General features: G+C 35.0%; 1 protein-coding gene across 1 annotated transcript in view; it reads right to left on the bottom strand.

Moving 5' to 3' along the window:
- The window catches only part of PIP5K1B (phosphatidylinositol-4-phosphate 5-kinase type 1 beta), a 326,251-nt gene that overhangs the window by 189,014 nt on the left and 114,055 nt on the right, over window positions 1-23,182 (bottom strand). The window contains exons 2-3 of the mRNA XM_044659358.1: window positions 22,513-22,603; window positions 18,219-18,284 (exon numbers count right to left, since the gene is read on the bottom strand). Coding sequence (XP_044515293.1) covers window positions 18,219-18,284 — 66 coding nt within the window. The 5' untranslated portion in view covers window positions 22,513-22,603. The remainder of the gene's footprint in view (window positions 1-18,218; window positions 18,285-22,512; window positions 22,604-23,182) is intronic.

Below are 23,182 nucleotides of genomic sequence, written 5' to 3'. Positions count from 1 at the left end.
TTCAGGAAGTTGAGTCTTCCTAACTCCAGGCCCAGCACCCAATCCACAGCACTACCTAGCTGCCTCGTTTGTACTACCAGCACAATACTGTATTAGTAAACACTTCATTATATAAATACAGGCTGCTATTAATAACATTTCATGACATTTGAAAAGTGGCATTTTTTGAAGATAGAGGCAACATTTAGGAGATTTTTTTTCTTTAAACCTTTACCTTTTATCTTAGTATCAATCCTAAGACAGAAGAGTACCTAGGGATAGGCAATCGAGGTTAAGTGACTTGCTCAGGGTCACACAGCTAGGAAGTGTTTCGGATCACATTTGAACCCATCTCTTCTTGACTCCATGGTCAGCTTCCCCTATTTAGGAGATTTTTTTCACATAATTAAGATTCATTTGTAGAACAGATTCACTAAGGACGTCTTAATTTTTTGCTACTATTAAAAGTTATCTTTTGACAGATTGGTATTTTAAATGTAGTTTAAAGCTTTCCCTTTAAAATTCCTGTCATAATGTATTTGAATGCCCAACTCATAGATATTCCCCTTCCCTTCTGAAGCAGCCATCCACATTTTTATGATTTAAAAACCGTCACCATTAGACTTATTTTTACCATGGATAACTGATAGGGAAGTCAGTACAACCAGTTTAGAAGGGCAAAATTTTACAAAAATATAACTAAAATTATACAAAAGTTCTGACATGTGTATATGAAAATATTAAATAAAATGACTGAAGTAAAATACTTCTAAGTTTAAAGGAACAGTTTTTATTAATGAAAAGCAAAGGAACAGGAAGTGTTGAGTCATGTTTCCTCTTAATTTTCCATGAATTTTAAAAAGAAACTGTGACACACTTACCCTTGGACATCTTCCCCACTTTTCTTCAACATGCTCTCTTCATGTCTATTTACCTCAGAAAATCATGAAAGCTTTTTGGAGGGAATGAAATGTCATCTCCCTCAGGGGAATTTCTTTGAACAAGGAAGAACTATTATAAGTAGCAAAGAAGGATAAAGATGAGGGAAAAGTAGTCCAGAAAGTCTAAAATATTTTAATATTAATTTAAATAAATTACTGGCAGTTATCCCACTTACAACAGCTTCAGAGATATCTTTGAGTCTTCCTTTTCTGTTAGCCAAGCCCTTTTGGCTCTGTCCTTGACAAGACTGACTCCATTTATCCCCCTTTCTCTATGTACTGCCACCGTACTAGTTCATGTTCTTCTTACCTCATACTTAGAATGCTATAATAATTCCTAATGATTTTATTATTACCAATTTTTCCTCTTTCCAATCCATCCTTCTCAGAATTGCTAAAAATAATTTTCAGGCACTAGAAATAATTGAATTCAGTAAGTCCAAGAATGTAAATTACTTTGTGGAGAATTCCCTATTTGATAAGAACTGCTGGGAAAACTGGAAAGTAGTTCTGTAGAAATTAAGTTCAGATCATAGGCTCACATTAAACCCCTGTAAGCTCAAAGTGAGTATGTAACCTGAATACTATAAAAATAAATTAAAGGAAAATGAGATAAAGTATGGCTAGTGGGAGGATTTTTAATCAAACAAGGGATAGATTTATCACAAAAGATAAAATAGGTCATTTCAATTATATGAAATTAAGAGGCTTTTATGTGTACAAAAATCAATGCAGCAAAGATTAAAAAAAAAAGAAGTTGACTGTGGGGGTAAATTTTTTTGCATCAAATGTTTCTGATCAGGTTGTGAAATCTAAGATATACCAGGCATCTGAAAAGTCTTAGTGCACTACTATGCTCAAGAATATTATTGTGGATGTAGACACTAAATGATAACTCTAGTCCAGCTATCAATAATATGGAATTAGGTGTTGATCAATGATACATATAAAGCCCAGTGGAACTGTATGTCGGCTACAGGGGGGTAAGGGGTTTGGGGGAGAGGGAAAGAACATGAAACATGCAACTATGGGAAAATATTCAAAATTAAAATTAAAATTAAAAAAACACTATGCTTAAGACTTGGAACTTTTTGGGGGATACCTACTATAAGAAACTGACACAAATATATTAGGCCAAGAGCCATTCCTCAAAGAATAAATGGTCAAAGGTTATTAAAAACCAGTTCTCACAAGAGAAGCTACCAAATTTGTTAATACCATATGAAAAATTGCCCTTAATCACCAGTAACAGGAAGAATGTAAATAAAAATAAGTCTGAGATTTGCCTTACACTCAGCAAATTTGCAAAAATGGCAAAATATGTAAACAGCTTCATGCTGAAAGGGCTTCAGAAAGGCAGGTACATACAAATGCTATTAGTGAAATTGAGAACTGGCTGAAATAGTCTCAAAAGCCATTTGGAAGCATGCTTTAAAGGTGACTAAATAGTTTATAACCTTTGACACAGAGATCCAACTACTAGGCAAATACCCCAAAGAAGTGAAAACCAGAAAGAAATGTCCCATTTATACCACGATATCCAAAGCACTACCTTTTGCGATAGCAAAGTAATACTAAAGTAGGAGTCAGTTCCAATTGATTGGCAATGGCTAAATGCATTGAGATATGTGAATGTAACAGAAGATTACCATAATATTTCTTTAGTGCTAACATGAGAAATGATGAACATGAAGATTTTGGAAGCATAGGAAGACTAAGAAGAACCAAAGGGAAAAGTATATCCAATGACTACAACAATGTCAATGAAAAAAAACACTCAAAAACTGAATTCAATTTTTCAGAACAGTAAGAAGAATGGCAAAGTATAAAACACTAGATAATCAGCATGCACAACACTGCCATTGGAAGAATTAATTTACATTTCAAAGCACTCCTGATTAAAAAAAAAAAAAAGCAAAGCCATAATATGAAGCATAGGGTACCTACATGACCAATTTATAGAGTGCCAAGTCTGGAGAAAGGAAGACCTGAGTCCAAATCCAGTCTCTGAAACTACATATATATATGTGACCCTGTGCAAGTCACAACCCTGTTTGCCTCAGTTTCATCATCTGTAAAATGAGCTGGAGAGGGAGATGGCAAACCACTATAGTATCTGTGCCAAGAAAACCCCAAATGGGGTCACAAAAGGTCAGACACCATTGAAATGACTGAACAACAACAATATTTCTTTCTGTTATTCATTTCATGCTGCAGGGATGGACAGCAGCACCTCCCAAAATTATCCAATAATTTTATTATTATTTATATTAATAATTTTATATTATTTATCATCATTAGCAGGGTTGTTGTCATTCTCTAAGCACATTATAAAGAAGAGGTGGATGAAGTGAACAGGATCTAGGAGATAATTAAGACATTTCATTTAAAAGGTTAGCCACTCTGAAGGTAAGACAGTTTCCATTTGGCTGCCTTCTATGCAGAGCTTAACCACCACCCTTCCTGCTTCTCTCTGATAGGCTGCCAAGAATATTAAAGGAAGAAATTGGAAAACAAACAGGAGTTGAGTTTTTCCACCTCCTTATGGATAAGAAACAGTTGCCTATAGCAGACCAACAATATATAGGAAACAAAACTAAATACTAAGAAAACAGAAGTTATCTTTTGTGGTATCTTAATTGATAATAGATGAAATAAACTCTGAACTATTTCTACTCTTGTACAATATTGAATGTATCTCATGTTATCTGATCCTTTCATCTTTTATGTGTCCAATAGATCAGATTAAAAAGGAGGTATTCCTCCAATTGCATGCCTAAGGATGGTCAAGCAGCCAAGATTTAAAAAAACAACCCCCCTCCCAAAGAAACCCCTTAATTCTGCTTTTAATTTTAATGTTGAAAATGCAAACTCCACTCTATCTTCCTAAGTTGCAGGTCCTGACTTGTAGCCTCAAGAATTACTTTTCCTAACAACTCTATCAATAAGATAGATTTATAGTAAACAAATAAATAAAATAATAAGATGATTCGGACTGGCTCCATCTGACCCTTCTTTCTTTCTAGACCCTAACCAGAAGACTCTTGAAATTTCACTATATTTCCCATGTAATTACTTAACCTCCCTTCTGAGAATCTCCCTAATGAATTCCATAACCCGGCTGTACAGGACTGTCAGCTCTTCTGTGGGAGGCAGAGGTGGATACGGCACCTGCTTTAGAACAAATATAGTCTTGATGGTCGGGATTGAAATGTGTTGGCAGAACTGTGCAATGAAGCTTGCATAGTTCCTGCTAGTATTATGCTCTTATTAGCAATAAAAGACATCATGCCAAAACAGCAATGACAAGAGATCAAATGGCTCCATAGAGCTCTGAAATGTTTTGGAAAATCTGAAAGGCGGCAGAGAGAATAAAGGAGTCCTGGATTTAGAGATAGAGGATCTGGGTTCAAATTCCTGCTCTGTGACTTAATACCTGTGTGAATATAGGAAAGCCAGTTCATCTTTCTTGTCCTTGTTTTCCTCATCTATGAAATTTCTTTGGACTAAATTATTTATTAGATTATGGCTCAGTGCCATAATAGAGCATTGCACATGGAATCAGAAAGATTTGAGATCCAATCTGGCCTTATTTACTAAATAAGTGAATCTGGGCAAGTCATTTAACTTCTGTCGGCCTCAATTTGCTTATTCTCACTTTCCTCCGAGGATTGCTATGAGGATTAAAATGAGATAATATTTATAAAGTGTTTTTCAGATCTTAAAGTGCTATTATTATTTTCTTATCTATCAAGCTCTAAATCTTATAGTACTACATAATATTAAACACCTCACCTGAGAGATCATCACTGTCCATGGTCAACTGAATGTAAATATATGGATGGAAAATGTGCTTAATGCCTTGGAATACTTAAATGAACTGATACAAAGTAAGGTGAGCAGAATCAGGAGAACATTGTACACAGTAAAGGCAAGATTGTCAAGATGATCAACTGTGAATGACTTGGCTATTCTGATTAATACGATCATTTAAGAAAATGTCAAAGGACTTATAATGAAAAATGCTATCCACCTCCAGAGGAAGAAATGATAGAATATAAAAGTGCAGACTGAAGCAGGTTTTTTTTGAGCATGTGTGTGAGTGTGTGAGTATGTGTGTGTGTGTGTGTGTGTGTTTGTGTGTGAGTGTGTGTGTGTGTGTGTGTGCGTGCTTTGGGCATCATGGCTAATTAATATGGAAATGTTTTACAATTGATATAACATTTCTTGCCTTGTCAATGGGTTGGGGGAGGGAGAAAGAGAATTTGGAACCCAAATGCTAAAAATAAATAAATAACAAAATGTAAATAATTAATATAGAGTAAGTAGTTCAGAATCACCAATTTAATAACCATTCTAATTGGATCTTGCCTACAAAAGATGTGCTAACTCCTAAAGAGTTAGAAAGAGAGCATATAGTAATTCTTAAAAAAAATGCATATGAAAGCTAAAACTAAACAATAAGCAATCAAGAAAAAATTATGATGATGGCAAGGTAGCCTCCTCAGTGCTTTTCATTATAAATAAATGTTTTTCCCTTAATTAGTGATATATTGCTAAAATTCTTCCTGGAAAAAAGGCACCTCCTTTTTTTTTTTAAAGAAAAGAAAAGGGGCAGCTGGGTAGCTCAGTGGAGTGAGAGTCAGGCCTAGAGACAGGAGGTCCTAGGTTCAAACCTGGCCTCAGCCACTTCCCAGCTGTGTGACCCTGGGCAAGTCACTTGACCCCCATTGCCCACCCTTACCACTCTTCCACCTATGCGACAATATACCGAAATTAAGGGTTTAAAAAAAAAAGCAAAAAAAAAAAAAAAAAAAGGAAAAGAAAAGAAAAAACGCTCTGCTTTGGATAAACAGATGTTAAATGAAATAATTCTCACTATTGAGTGATGTTTTTCTAATAAGCAAAGAAAGAGTAACTTTTATCCTTATTGCTCATTAAGAAGAAAACTGACCAGCTTACTCCCCTCAAAAAAAAACCAAAAAACAACAACAAACAAAAAAAAACCCCAACAAACCCAAACAACCATTCTATCACACTTTTTCACTGACTTAAGAGGAAAGAAGTAAAACTTGAAAATCATTTTACTAAACAAATGGACAAGTTACTTGCACTTGAATTACTATGTGGACCTCAGTTTCTTCTTCTGAAGTCATTTGGCCATTGGATTTCTAAAGTCCCTAAATCCTACAATCTTATGAAATTGAAGATTTAAATGGTAAGAGGAATCACATGCCTAGTGAGGGGTGTGGATGACTACATCTTGTACTTAATTTCTCAAAAGGATGCTCTTAACAGGGTTGGAGCTACATCTAAGATATCTCTCCTAATGCCACACCTACATGGAACTGGCTATCAGTTGCCTTCTTAGCATGCTAATTATAAAAACTGATGGCATTCTAATGTTCCTACTTTCATTCTAGAGTTTTTCCATCTGGCCAGACTCTCATGATTAAGAAATATAAATATTCTTTTTTTAAACCTTCTTCTGTTTTAGAATCAATATTATCTATTAGTTTCAAGGTAGAAGAATGGTAAGGGCTAGGCAATGGGGATCAAATGACTTGGCCAGGGTCACACAGATGGGAAGTATCCAAGGTCAGATTTGAACCTCCCTTCTCTAGGCCTGGCTCTCAATCCACTTAGCCATCCAGCTGCCCCCTAAAAATACTCTTAAACACTTTCCAGCTACTGAAACCAAATTCTCATGGTGCTCTTGATTATACTTTCCTTCATAAAAGATAGTATGGGTGATGATCAAAGAAAAGCAACCTTTAATCTTCAACAATTAAACTGAGATGTAATAGGAATTCTACTAAAAATGGTAGGTCTAAGTTATTTATGATGTCCTGGAGTCTGCTGTTAACAAACATTATCTTACTATATGTTCAAGAAGAATTACAAACACTCTAGTAATTGGACTGTTAAGAGTACCTGGGTGGCGAATACATGAAGAATTTTTGGTATGCTACATGACAGACTAGCTTACATACCACAGCGGCTTGCTGGTTTTACAGAAGGCCTGGATTAAAACAAAGTTAAGTCAGGGTACGTGCCATTATTCTTTGATTCTAAGAGAGGAGTTTGTATTTATTTAAGACCTCCCTGGGAGATAAACATTTTTTGAGACATCAGTGCATTCATTTTTCATGTATCTAAAAAAAAAATATATATATATATATATATATATCCTCCCTGCAAAATGGGGAAGATAAAAGGATTTACCTCATAGGGTGGTCGTGAGGATAAAATAAGGTAACATTTGGAGCTTTCATTAGTACTAAGCTAATTATTGCTCTTTCTATTTTGACTGTGATATATGGAAGGCATGGTATTGTGACTTTTTCTCACAAATTCCTCACTTTGCTGGAGGGACTAAAAATCACATTAATAACAAAAGACAATATGTCATACAGGCTGGCCTTGGAGTCACCTGAGTTCAAATCATCCCATTGATAGATACATACTAGCTATTTGATTATGAACAAGTCACCCAAACTCTCAGTGCCCCTGAGCAACTCTCTAAGACTATAAGTTGCAGATAAATTTTTGATTTGCATTTGTAAAATAATCATTCCCTTACTAAGAAAAACACAGATATATATGTATATATATGCATATATATGTGCATATATTAAACATAGGTCATATACAATATGTATGTATACATACTAATCTCATAGTATAAAAGGTCCAAAATAAATAGATAACACAGGTTGTTGTTCAGCCGTTTTTAATTGTGTCTTCCTGACCCTATTTGGGATTTTCTTGGCAAAAATACTGGAGGGGTTTGCTATTTCCTTTCCCAGCTCATTTTACAAATGAGAGAACTGAGGCAAACAGGGTTAAGTGATTTTCCCAGGTTCATACAATGTCTGAGGTCAGATTTGAACTCTGGAAGATGAGTCTTCTTGACACTAGGCTCAGTGCTCTATTCATTGTACCACCTAGCTTTCCCTATATAATACATATATGTGCATATTAAGTATATTATATATGATATGTACACACATGTAGGTACATATATGCACATATTTCATGGGTCTGGATAATTCACTAGTATGGAATTAAATATGTTTATATATATGTAGGCATACACATATTTTAGTTCTGGACTTTTTATTGTGGGAAACCCTTGAGGACAAATCCTTCCCAGAATTCAGATAAGGAACTCACTTTCAATGAGCAATCTTAGGGAGCTATGATATGTGTGCATTCACACGTATGTGTATACATTACACATGTATACATAACACACATGTATATTGACAGATGCATATTATTCAGAATACATATATATGTACATGTATACCATATTAAACAATTGACATTTATAGAGAGCATCAAGATTTATAAAGCTCTTTACATTCATTACGTCATTTGAAACTGAGGGCTCTGTATAACCTTATTTCACAGGTGAGAAAACAGAACTGAGACCTCGAGAGATTATATAAATTTGGGGTCACAGTGCTAGAGTCAGAAATGGAATTCAAACCTGGCTCTTTCTCACTCCAAGCCCATCACACAATGTACTTTTAAGTCATGATATTGTGCCTTGAACAAAGTCATTACAACTTTTAGTTGTGAATATGGGTCCAAGACCCAGATTTATGTCTTGAAGCATGCTTTAGATTTCTGAGTCTCATTAAATAGCCACTTACTGGTCATAAAACATTTATTTTTATCACTCTGTACTTGGCACAATGTGAAGTACTGGGGATAAATAGAAAGCAAAAGAGCAGTTCCTTGCTCTCAAGGAATGTCCATTTTAGTTGAGAAGACGTCATATAAATAACTAGATATATGACTAGATATATATGGAATAGGTAAAAGTTAATTTGGAAGGGGAAAGCATTAATCACTGAAGGCTCTAGGAAAGCCTGCCTAAAGAGCACAGCAGAAGCAAAGAAGAAAGACCAAGCTGAGTCTTGAAGAAAGTCAGGGACATGAGGAGGTCACTATCTAGTAATTGAGACTCACCTATTCAAGAAGAATTCATTAAATTCCCACAGGCTGAATAGTACTGCCCTAGAGCCAACACCATATCAAATTCATAATCTAAACCAGTGGTTACCAAACTTCTTTGGCCTACTGCCCCCTTTCCAGAAAAAATATTACTTAGCCCCCTGGAAATTAATTTTTAAAAAATGTAATAGCAATTAATAGGAAAGATAAATGCACCTGTGGCCATCTCTGCTTCCCTGGATCGCTGCGGTACCCACCAGGGGGCAGTAGCGCCCACTTTGGGAATCACTGATCTAAACCATTTTGAAAGTTATAAGCAGCAGTCATAAAGCTAAAATGATTGACTAGAAAGTCAAGAGGCACAGTGGGCTCTGTATGACTTCACGACAGAAGTGATAAACTGTAGAGGAGGCAAGAATAGAGGAAGAAACATATGCAGACAAGAAGTCCAATTGATTCTTCTATGGAAATGAATTCTGTCAATTTCACCATCAGTCTCCTTAGTCCATTATTTCAAGGACTTCTAGGAGATCCTCCTTGTTGGTCTTGATTCCAGTCTCTCCTTCCGTCCAAACCTTCCAAAACATTCAACCAAACTAATCTTCCTAAAATACTTAATACACTTAATGTCACTTATCTACTCAAAACTTTCAAGGGTTCCCTACTGCCTCTGAGAATGTCAAAACTCCTCAGTCTGATATTTAAGGCTCTGTGCAATCAAGCTTAACAACTATAATCTCTGAAATGTCAATTGAAACCAGACTTGAAAGATGCCTCAACTTCTGCCAAGTCAGAAAAAAAGGAGGCATAATAATCCTAAGAAGGAATTCATATCAAAGCTGGCTCTAAAACTAGAGTTGAAATATGACTCAAATATATATATATATATAAAATTTGACCCAATCAAACTATGCAAATGGGACCATCTGATAATCCAAATAGTTTGCAATATCCTTCCATCTCTGACTTCATGCTTTTGCTGGTGGAGTTTTAAATGGAATGTCCTTGTCTCTCCCTCTGCTTATTAACCAAGTATCTATTCTTTAAAACCAGCCATTTATCTGTTATACTATACCTCCCTTCATTATTAATATTATTATTATTAGTCCCATTAATAAAGTGAGGTATATGTGGGAAGACATAAAAATACTTAGGTTCCCCCTATATCACAAAAAGTTGTTTTATAATGTATATTTTAAACACGGAGAAAATAAATGCGCTCTTGATCTCACCTGGAAGGTCTTAAATAAATGCAAGCTCTTCTCTTAGAATCAAAGAATAACTATCTTGATGAAGTTTCCCCTAAGGATTTAGTCCACATTGATCTTCATCTTGTCTCAACTCCTATAGGTTTAAATATGTAGACCAAACACTTTAACTCTTTAAGCATAGCTATCTTGACAGCTAATTAACTGACTTATATGTACACCCCTTGTTTCTCCAACTAAATTATAAACTCTTCTTTATCTTAGTCCAATGCTATGCACATAGTAGGTGTTAAATAAGTTCCGTCATTGAAAACAATAGCCGGCTAGGTAGCACAATGCATAGAATGCTAGACATAGAATTAGGGAGAATCAAGTTCAAATCCAGCCTCAAATTCACTTAGCTATGTGGCCTTGGGCAAGTCACTTAACTGATATCTGCCTTAGTTTCCTCTTCTGTCAAATGGTAATAATAAAAAGCACCTACCTCACAAGTAGTTATAAGGATTAGATAAGATAATGTTTGCAAAACTCTTTTACAAGCCCAATAGTACTACATAAATGTTACCTATTCTCTTTGGAAGAATGTAGAAAGAAAATGAATGGATGAAAAGACATTGTCCCTGGGGGAGTTACTGACATGTTTTACCAGAGACTAATCATACTAGTTATTGATGACCTGATGAATTGCTCTGTAGCTTAGTATACCCACTAAGAGAAGAACATCTTACTGAGTACAATATTTCTCTTCTAGGAGGAATAAGAAATTAACTATTGTTAGCCTGAATGAGGTGGTAGAGACTGAAGGATTAAATGCCACTTAATCATGTGGTGCTTTGTATTGTTATTAAATTTCATAAATGCATTATCTCCCTATCAAGCTGAAAGTATCTCAGCAACCTGGACTGTCTCACATTTTCCATCAAGTCTTTATCTTATTTTATTATGGATTTTATTTAATATAGACAAATATTTTCCCAACTAGTCTATACAGCATAAATGAAAAATAGAAATGCTCCACAAAAATTTTCTTTTTTTTTAATATCACCTTCAGAACTCTAGCACAATCTAGGAGCTCAGTAATGAATGGATAAAATCAACATTAATTTCTGTGAAGATGGCCACACCCATTCTTTAAAAAAAAACAACAACCCTTAGCTGGGTGGTTCAGTGGATTGCAAGCCAGGCCTTGAGACAGGAGGTCCTGGGTTCAAATCTGGCCCCAGACACTTCCTAGCTGGCAAGTCACTTAGCCCCCATTGCCTAGCCCAGTGATTCCCAAAGTGGGTGCCACCGCCCCCTGGTGGGTGCTACAGCAATCCAGAGGAGCAGTGATGGCCACAGATGCATTTGGGGGCAGTGAATAATTGTAAGGGGTGGTGATAGTATGTGACAGGGGGTGCTAAGTAATATTTTTTCTGGAAAGGGGGTGGTAGGCCAAAAAAGTTTGGGAACCACTGGCCTAGCCCTTACCACTCTTCAGCCTTGGAACCAATTCGAAGTATTGATTTTAAGATGGAAGAGAAGTGTTTAAACAAACAAACAAACAAACAAAAAAACCCTCACCTCTCTCTTAATATCAACACTAAGCCAGAATTGCAGTAAGGGCCAGATAGGGAGGGCTAAACAACTTGCTTAGGGTCATATAGTTATTCTTAGTAAATCAATCAATGAGTATTTCTACTTTGATAAATTATAGGCCTACTATGTGCCAGGCACTGTTAGGCACTAGGCATACAAAGACAAAAATGAAACAATTCTTACTTTCAAAGAACTCATGTTCTATTTGTGGAGACGATAATTTTTCTATTATTTTTATTCATTCTAATATATTTGTTTCATTTATGAAATATTAAATACATATTTATTATATTTATATCCATAAATATGCTTGTAAGCTACATATATATATTGTGTGGATGTGCACATAAAATAAAAAAAACAAAATTATATTGGTGGGGAAGGCAATATTAACTGACTTGACAAGAAGTCCTCTTGCAAAAGGCAGTACTGAGTTTGTAAGGAAATTGGGAATACTTTTTTCTTCTTTATGTAGCCAGTAAGTTACCTGAGGCTAGATGTGAACTTGGGAAGAAGAGTTTTCCTGACTCTAGGTCCAATGCATATTTCGCAATGCTAGAGGAGTCATACAATTTCTTAGCCAATGAAAACAAATGTCTTCCTTAAAGTCAGTAAATGCAGCCAAAAAGGTAGAGACTAGTTAGATTATGAAGGGTCAAAACACAGCCCCTTTGTGGCAGTACAATCTAGAAAGGATGGATAATATCAAGTGGAAATACAGGTAGGCACTGAGTATCTATCTTTGACGAATAGAAAACAAGTAGCTGAAATAGACATTATTCCTCGGCTATAGCAGAGAGATGATGCAGTATACTGAAAGAAATCAAAAGACAGGAATCTCAATCCCAGCTCCATCATTTAATAAATAGTTGAATGAATCTCACAATGGGAGAATGGGAATGCATTTAATTGTTCATCTCCTAGTCCAGTCTCCTAACTTTACAAATAAGGAAGCTAAGGCTCAAACCTTAAGTTCATATAGTTTTGTAAGTGGCAGAATCAGAATGTTAGATGAGTCTGAGCCTCAGTTTCCTAATCTTTAAAATGAGGATATTAATATTTGCACTGCCCACTTCAATAGGATCAAACAAGATAAAAGATGTAACCTTTGTAAGCGCTAAAGCACACTATATAAATGTAAGCTATTATTATTATTCACATCATATCTCCAGTTTTTCAGAGGTCTGAAAATAATAATAGTTAACATTTACACAGTGCTTTAAGGTTTGTGATTTACTTTACATATATTATCTCATTTGACTCTCAAAACAACTGGGTGAGACCAGAGCTATTATTATCCCCATCTTATAGATGAAGAAATTTAAGGCACAAATGAGGTTAGATGATTTGCCTAGGTTCATACAATTAACGATTGTCAGCTCATGATTATAATAAGGAACTTGGTTCCAAGATAGGAAGTGAGGTATGGAGGAACCAAATGAAGACCCAATTACTGGGATAGGAGGATGAAGTTTGGGGCTAGGGCACAATAGATAAGGTAAAATCCTAGTCCCTACAATCAGGTTACAAGGACAAGAAGCAAGAATGATTTGATCCTGCCTGAACAATCAATTCTTTTACCTTTTATTTCTCTTGTCAAGGAGTCAGATTGGTCTAAAGAAAGTTGGAAGTTGAAGGCTGCAGAACAAAGGAAACAAATCTAGGCTGGTGTTTCCATCTGGTTACTATACTCTGATGTGTACTTTCTCTGAATTCTTCTTGCATTTACTGCCTGAACCCATGAAAACAAGCACCGTTATAGAGAATTGTCCTGATCAACAGTCCATTTTCTCTCCCCAACTAGATTTTAAATGGCCTTAAGAGTAAGATAAATATTTTGTGACTTTCCAATAGCACCTCCCACAGTGTTAATTCGTATGATTATTATCTGTTTACTTGTTCAACAATTTTTCTTAAAGGGAGGAAGCAGGGTGAAATACAACAGATGTGAATAAAAATCTTATTTATGACATTGGCTTGTTCATTGTGACCAAGCAGAACCAATAATCAAATTAATCAAATAAAATATATTTCATTAAACGAAAGGCATTTGATTGTGGATCACATCGAGAAGACCCAGTTAATCCACATTTTCCCCTAATTGAGAAATCTCTTTTACAACATCATTATCTAGCTTTTGTTAGAAAACTAATAATTAAGGATAACTCATGGCCTTGTCAATATACTTATCAATCTTTTTTTAAACCCTTAACCATTGTCTTAGAATCAATACTGTGTATTAGTTCTAAGGCAGAAGAGTAGTAAAGGCTAGGCAGTTGAGGTTAAATAATGTGCCTAGGGTATCACAGCTAGGAAGTGTCTGAGACATTTGAATGCAGGACCTCTCATCTTTAGGCTTGGCTCCATCCACTGAATTACCTAGCTCCCCTCAATAATTTTTAATATGTTAAGAAACACTCAAATATAGTTAGATCCTCCATGAAATGTATAATACCTTTGGGCCTCTAAGTATCATAGGGAGACAAACCTCAATTTTATAGATATCATATATGGAATGATTCATTCAGAAGACTAATATATCTTCCAAGGAATCAGAGGGGGGATAAAAAAAAAATTTAATATCAACCTGGACCCCTTTTTTTGGCAACCCAAGACAACCTTTGGATTTTAAAAGGAATGAAATTTAATCTTAATACTAAAGCTACAATGTGCCTCTCTCCTCCTTGCTCAGTAAGAGTGGAGCCAGGTTCTTTTTTTTTTTTATCTATAAACAAGTTTCTTGGATAGTGAAATAACTAAGTAACTCAGCAAAGTTAGGCAGAGAAGAGTGGCTATGAGGCCATTCTAAATGTTAGGTGACTCATGATGTCCAGAAGACTCACCTCTTTTCCTGAGTGAGGTCTGGGTTCTCCAATCCACCAAAAGAGGCTTGGGAAAGGGACATCACAAAGGGCATAAAGAGGAAGTAAGCCTTTTTAACTTGGAATCCTGGACTGAGTAGCTGTGATGTCAGGCATTGGGGTTGGGGCTGGCTTGCAGAAGGAAGACGGCTAAAGGTGCTGATGGCCATATGAGGCAGATGCTTTTTATTTCTCTGGCATGCTTTTTTTTATTATTAAACACTTATAAATTAAGATATGGTCTCCAGAACATTTTAATCATAATAGCACAAGATCTACCTTCTTTTGAATTCCACAAACAAGTCCAACTTCTACCATCTAAAGCAGTGATTCCCAAAGTGGGTGCCACTGCCCCCTGGTGGGTGCTGCAGCAATCCAGGAGAGTGGTGATGGCCACAGGTGTATTTATCTTTCCTATTAATTGCTATTAAACAAAAAAAAAATTTAATTTCCAGGGGGCTAAGTAATATTTTTTCTGGAAAGGGGGTGGTAGGCCAAAAAAGTTTGGGAACCACTGAAAAGGAAACATATCTGTTACTCTTACCAACATTTGAAGACAGTTATCATGTTATCTGCGAATCTTTTCTTTTCTATAGGTTAATCATCATCACTTTTTTCAATTACTACTCATATTACATGGCTTCTTGTCTCCCTACTATTCCGAGTACCCTTCCCTAGAAGCTTTGTAATTTATATATGAAATACATCTCTTTAGAATTACCTTCCATTTATACTGTACATTATCTTGAATGTGCCCAGTCATATATATGTTGTGTCCCCCATTAGAATGTGAATGTGAACTCCATAAAAGCAGGTACTATTTTCTTGCCTTGCTATCCTTAGCATAGTGCCTGGCACTTAGTAGTTGCCTAATAAAAAAATTGTATAGACTGACAAGAACAGAATACAGTTCTCTAAATATTGCCCACTCTGTAGAAGAATTGTTGACCCTCTTGACACAGAAATTCAATTTTTATGAATGCAGTCCAAGACTGGATTAACTTTTATCACAGCCACATGAAACTATGGGTTCTGACTGCATTTATATTTAATTAAAACCTTTAGATCTTTCTAAATGAAGTACTATCATTTGTGTAATTGAATTTTTTGAACCTAAAGGCAGGACTTTATGCTTACCCCGTTATGTTTCATCTTGTTCATTCTGGCCTAGCATCCGAATCTGTCAAGAATACCTCGAATAGGGGGTAGCTGGGTAGCTCAGTAGATTGAGAGCCAGGCCTAGAGACGGGAGGATCTAGGTTCAAATCTGGTCTCAGCCACTTCCCAGACATGTGACCCTGGGCAAGTCACTTTACCCCCATTGCCTACCCTTACCACTCTTCTGCCTTGGAGCCAATACACAGTATTGACTCCAAGATGGAAGGTAAGGGTTTAAAAAAAAAAAAAAAGAATACCTCAAATACTGATTCAGTCATTCATATGATTAGGAAACCCTTCTACCTTTGTGTCATGCATAAAACTTGAAAATTATTCCTTCTACATCTTTATTATGATTATTCATTTATATAGTGAATAATGTTTCCCCCTTTTGACAATAAGAATAACCTTTGTACATATCTATTTCTTCTGGAACTTCTGTTCTCCATGATTTCTCAAATGATTACTGACACTGATTTTGCTATTTGATCTTTAATTTCTTTCAATAACCATTAGGAAACCCTTTTGAGTTTTCTATGGTATTTCTGAAAACCTTAGCCTATTTTGGGTTTTAGTCTTTCTGATATTATTCTTATAGGTGCATACCACACCCTTTGGGTCATCTTTATTTATATGTACCTCCTTTCATCTTGTATGTTTGTCTTAAAATGGAGCTGATCAGACCTCTCTGTGAAATCATATGGGTTCCTGAAGCTGTCTTTCTTTTTCTAGCTTATCTGAATTACTTAAAAGTATATTACTAGAATTTTCTATAATTACCCACCTCCTATGTCAAATTCACCTTCAGAATATCTGGCCATGTGAGCATATTTACCCTTTCTAAAACTTTTTTTCATATCTGTTTTCCTAAGGTAGAGTACACATTTTTAGTGTAACCTGCCATTCTCCTTCTTTGTTCCTTTACTCTATGAAGGCATAGTTACTTTCTCTTGATGCAGCCACTTCACTAACTAGTTTTCCACTGTCAAAATTAAGCGCAGAACATGTTTGCATCATTTTCATTGTTCGGCATGCATTTTTAACTCATCCAAATGAATGGTGTGCTGTCAATTAGAAGATACTACTTTGGACTCAAATTTGACAAATTTTAATATTTCATTTCATTTGAGGTGAAGTGGAATATGATAGAGTAAATTTCTTTTACCAAGTGTCATATTTATAACAAGTGGTGAGATGAAAATTTTTATTTCCTACAATATTTAATCTATACTTCTGATTGGGGTGATGATATTCTTCTTTGTCCTTTCGTGTGGTTTTAGCTGGATGAGCTATACATGTAAGGGAAAGTGTTTGCCCATGTAAAAACCAAACTGGAATTACCAAAGCTTTATTGACACTCTCTGAACTTCATGTGTTCAGGCTAGCACTGGATTTGGTATTTCAAAGCCCTATAAGTTCATCATTGTGAGTCCCCCATTGATACAGATCACAATCTTCATTAGTAGATGGTTTTTGTGCATTTCTGTGGCTGAGAAAATTTATTCTCAAGTGACCAATGCTCTGAAAAATAATCTTGCTAAACTTGGATAGTCTAGCATTTAAATACAGACTTATAATTCATCATCATGCCCAGACATTTGGCAAAAAAGTTATCTGTATAGGAAAATGTAATGTATCTCCTTTCTCTAACCCCCATACTCATTCCTACTTCAGAGCACATAACTTGCTGAGAAAGTACCGTAATGATCATGTAAGTCTGTAATGCCAAATAATATGGGCAATTTGTAATGACAAAGCATTAATATTCGACATTCCTGGGAACTTATTTTTCCTGATAATGTATGCATAAAGCTATTTTTGTTGCAAAGGGTCAAGTTTACCAAAGTGTACTGTGAAAAGAAAAAATAAATTTAGGTAAGTCTGAAATGATGATTTTGTGGAATAAAGGTCAAGGTATAAAGTTAGGGGAAAAGGAAATGAAGACTTAAAAAAATATTTTCCTCTGTTTCAGAGGCAAGAAATAGTTGACTAAGGGGTTCTTGTTGGGAGAACAAATCAGTATATCGTTATGTAACTTTCTTCATCTAAAGATAAGATATTAGCCTTTTTTTATTTATTTCAGTACTTACAAGTATGTGGACATAGTAGGAGCTTAATAAAGGCTGAATGAAAGAATACTAAGGAGATTTAACTAAATTCGGGGGTGGGAAGAACCACTGCATTAGAGAAGAAAATTTTTAAAATTATTCTTCTGTTAAGTTGGGATATTATTGAGAATAGAGATAAGGAAAAGGACTGGACCAGGGATTTCACTGGACTTTGTGGAGGCGATTGTTGCAGGTCAGTACCTTCTCTGCAGCTTAGTTTTAGAGTTGTTCAGAGCACTGAGAAGTTAGATGACTTCCCAAGAGTCACATAGTCAGTATATGTCAGAAGCAGACCTGGCACCAGGTCCTTCTTGACTTTGAGGTCAGTTCTCTAGTCATCATGACCTCTTGACTTTCCAGAAAATAAAGGTATTCTTTACCACAAGGAAGGTATTAAGAGAAAATAAAATGAACATTTACCTTTTTATAGGTTTTTTCCTCACTTTGTTTTCCTGATATCGCATCTCCATTTTCAGTGGCAGACATCTAAGAGAGAACATGAAGATGTTCCTATTTAGGTTTGTAAAATAAAGTACAACATCATGGTTTTAATGGTTTCTTACCCACAATTTCCATTTTGATTAGTATTTCCTAATTGAAACAACTGGATTAGATTACATGAAAATGCTGAAAAATCTTGCTCTTTCCTTTCAAAACTTTTTTTTTTGGTGAACCATAATTAGTGGGAAATAATGTATTTTGATTTGCAAATGGTTTGAAATAAAGACACCATATAAATCCAAAATGTTTATTATTGTTGCGATGTTTCTTCCTACAAAACCACTTCCTTTATTTAAAGAAAAGTGGGGCTGCAACAACATTTCTGCTGTGATAAACTATATATGCATATATGTTATATATTTATGTATCATTTATGTGGTTATAAAATATACATGTTATTAATATATAACTTCCATTGTGATACAATGTATACATATATGCTATATATGTATATATATACTGTATATATTTTATCACAGTAGAAGGTAGGTATAGATCATATAATTATTCTGCATTTTTATATTCTGTAGTCATTCTGCATAAGTTCAGCAACACTTCTGACTGTTATATGCACTTAAAACACATGAAAACAGGTTTTGTGTTTTCTATTTCTGTAAATTCAATTCTGATTTCTGTGACTATCTTTCTATGTAGACAAATGGAATGAGATATAACTGAATTGAGTAGAATTGAATCGTATCTCCCTCACTAACTAGTAATATATGTGGGTAAATCAAATAACTTCTAAGTTCCTTGGCTTTATTATCTGTAAAATGGGAATAATATACTTCGATGGCATGTTACACAGCTTGTTTTGTGAGCAAAATGTTTACAAATCATCAAGAGCTTTAATAACAAAGCTTGCATTTATGTAAGACTTCAAGATGTGCAACATTCTTCCCTCTTAACAACTTGTGAGAGAGATTACGTATATTTTGTCATCTCCATTGTCCCGAATGGGAAATGAAGGCTCTCAAAGGTTAAATGACCTGTCCATGATTCACATAGCTAGTAAATGTCAAAGATGGAATCTTGTCTCCATGTCCAGTGCTCCATCGACCGTAGGGCAAAAGGTTCCACCTGGATTGCCATAAAGACATTTGACTATGATCTTTCCAAAAAGAAAAAAAGAGATGCGTCCTATAAACTGATCTCCTATCTTCTTTCTCTTTCATACCTTTCCTCAGAATGAAATAACTCCTTTTATCTGTCTTTTTCAGATAAAAAAGCTAAATGTTCATGTGAATTTTTAATTTTTAATTTCATTTGTTTATAATTAATGTATCCATATGAATTCATTTCTGGATGAAAGCACACATTCTGTAACTTCCCAAGCTAAGGCAATGCTAATTGTTTCATTTTTCAACTAATGATTTCTTTGGTGTCTAGAAAAATGACCCTTTTGAGGAGGATGGAGGAGGGTCTTTAATGATGACAAAAATATCCACACTGAAGTCTTTCCTGGAGTAAAGGACTGGCTCATAGTTACATGTGACATTTATTATCTGGAAGAAATGTGGCATACTTGGAAACTACAAAAGACTTAAGAATCATTTGAATGTAGATTACATAGTGGCAACATATCTTGGTGGATAGCTTCCTTATATGTTCTCAACCAAAGATATTCAGTACAAGAGAAGGGTTGCCAGTGTTTTGGGTAGATATTCTTTTTTTTTTAAACCCTTACCTTCTGCCTTGGAGCCAACGTGTATTGGCTCCAAGGCAGAAGAGTGGTAATGGTGGGCAATGGGGGTCAAGTGACTTGCCCAGGGTCACACAGCTGAGAAGTGGCTGAGGCCAGATTTGATTGAGTAGATATTCTTTAGGGGACATATAGGGCAACAGTTAAAATTCATCAGAATTACTATAGCATGGTGAGATTATATTGTATAGTGTAGGAGAAAGAATCACAGAAATAGAATCATAGCTCGATCAAAATATCAAGGCTTTACACTGAGATTGCTAGTTTTTCAGAAATTCTATTTCAGGCAGTGATAACTAATGAACAGGTTCTGGCCGTCAGGGTCTAAATGCAAAATGCCTCTGTACATGGCTCATTTTTAACTTTTCCTACCTATGGAATCTGTGATCAACTGAAGACTATAGTATGAAAAAACCACGAGTTTTCATGAGATGGTCTCTATGGTGATATTTATTTCTATCATAGGGATCAATTTTATGATTTCAATTTGAGGTGAGATAATGGTTCCAATTAGGATAAAGAGCTTCTTAGACCTAGGAACATTTAACATCACAAGAAAAAAACACCCCATAGCTATTCTGAAGGATATTACTTTTGAAATTTCATTTCCAAGTCTTTGCAGCTTATTAAACTATAAAATTCCAAAGGGGAACCTGATTCTTATTTGAAATGGCTGAGGCTTAATGGAAGATTGATTATCAATGTGAATGAGGACCAATTATGAAATGGTCCAGAGGTATTTTTCATTAATTTATTCTTTCGCCTCTGATTCCATTGTGGGGCAATGAAGGAAATGAAAGAGTAAATTATTATGAAAAGATTTCTTTTTTCCATTGGTAGCATGGTGCAGTAGAAAGCAGGCTGAATTCATGATCAAAGAATCTGGGCTAGAATCCCGGTTCTACCACTTAATACCTGTTTGGTCTCAGACAAGTCAATTCACTGTTCTGTATACCAACCTCCTCATTTGAAAATTGATGGGATTGGACTAGGTCAGTAGTTCTCAAAGTATGGTAGGAATACCCCTAGATGTCCCTGAGACTTTTTTCAGGGGGTCTAAGAGGACAAAATCATTTTTGATCATAATACTAAGATGCTGTTAGACTTTTAAAATTATCCTTTTCTTTTCCAACCACATATTTGCATGAGACTGCATTTTCTTTATATACTTCAACTGAAACCACATATTGTAATAAATTGAATACAAAAGAAACGTAAGACTGTAACTGCCTTCTGTTAAGCCGGATAGTAAAAAGATTTGCAAAAATGTGTAAATAATGTCTCTCATCACTATTTGGGGGGGAGAAATACTGTAATTTTACTAGTATATTTTGTTTATGCTAACATTTCATGGGTTTGTGATTGTTAATATTAAAGGAATTAATAAATATTAAAAATTCACCAGTTTTTATAACCAAAAGTATAATAAGAAACATCAAGAGATATTCACATAAATATAAGCTCTCTAGGGTCATTGATGATTTTTCAAAAATCCTTATCTTCCATCTTAGAATCTGTTATGTATTGGTCCCAAGGAAGAAGAGTGATAAGGGCTAGGCAATGGGGGTTAAGTGACTTGCTCAGGATTATATAGCTAGGAAGTGTCTGAGGCTAGATTTGAACCCAGGACCTCCCATCTCTAGGCCTGGTTCTCAATCTACAGAGTCACATAGTTGTCCCCTTGTCTTCAGTGATTTTTAAGAGTGTAATAGATACCCGAGACTATAAAATTTAGTTGAGAAATTTTGGACTTCACTAGATGAATTCCTTTCAAATTCATGATCCAGATTCAATTAAGCACCTTGATGAAGGAGGATCACTAAATATATCTTCGGAGATTAAAATATTCCTTCTCTGTACTGTATAACATCAGTAGTACCATTAAATAAGAGACCAATTTGTAGGTGTATGCAAAAATGCAATGATTGACCCTCCAGTTGAAAATTTTGAAACAAATCTATTGCCCCAACTTTCATATTGCACTAATATCTTGCACCTAGTCAGTACTTGATAGATATTTATAGAACTGAGACATTACTATGACTTCTAAGCAAGGGAAAATTTTTATCAATAAAGATTCTATATCTCTTGGGTTCTCTTCTTTTAGTCATGTCAATATCCAGGAATTTTGCTGATTGCTTGTTTCTTTTAAAAGTTGGTTATGTGAAAAGTTAGGGGTTAAGAAATAAATTTGCATTTTTACTTTGGAACTTTTCAACTAGACATATTCCCCTGATACCAAAAATCTGTATACATTTCCACTTTATAACAGGCTCTCCAAATGGTGCCTCTGAGATACTAAAAGAATAGGAAAAAGTCTTACAGTGATTTTATCATGTCCTCTCCATAGAATTTAAGGAAAAAGAGAAAAGAACAGAAGACTTGGTCATGACACCATGTGGATCAGGGGAGGGTGCTATCACCGATGAAATCACACATTTTCCAAACTAACTAGTCTTTGTAAAAAAACTTCTGGAATTTATATTTAAAAAGATGAACCAAGTTCCATACCTTTGAGGAGTATATGTCAAGTCATCTGGAGCTGGTAGTAGCAGGTAGCCTAATCATTAGTGCAGATATTTACTTTTTTCCTTTCCTGCTCCTGTTAAAACAAAACAAAAATATTTATCAACATATAATCTGACTGATGAGTCTTCTAATTAAATGATGTTATTACTGGTATAGAATCATTTTAACATGAGCAATACCTAAAATTCAGGCAAAGTATTCAGTTAATGATATCACAGTACAATAGAATGTCTCTCAAATAGTTTGATTATTTTCACTACATGGTACTTGTCTTGTGTGTATCTAATGATATTATCACCTTTTTTCTAGTTAATACTCCCTTCTTCCTTTTTTGTCCCTAATTGGCTTTATATCATAATTAGAAGTTACTCTAATTAGTGCTGCATTGAACACCAAGTTTTTTTCTGATATAAAAAGAAATAAATTACAGTTATTAGGGATCTGGATATATAATGAACCTATGATTTCATTGGAGCAGAAAACTCCCAGAAAAGGAAATTTCTACCAATCCAAGTCAGAAATGACCTGGAATGGCCAAATCAGATTAAAATGCAATTGAAAAATATTTAACAAAACAAAAATACAATAGGGCACATATGTCTAATTATGTCAATATGTCTAAGTGTCATATATAGCTTGCTTTGTATATATT

The sequence above is a fragment of the Gracilinanus agilis genome, chromosome 1, assembly GCF_016433145.1.
Source record: "Gracilinanus agilis isolate LMUSP501 chromosome 1, AgileGrace, whole genome shotgun sequence".
Lineage (NCBI taxonomy): Eukaryota > Metazoa > Chordata > Mammalia > Didelphimorphia > Didelphidae > Gracilinanus > Gracilinanus agilis.
This window is presented reverse-complemented; position numbering and strand designations above follow the sequence as displayed.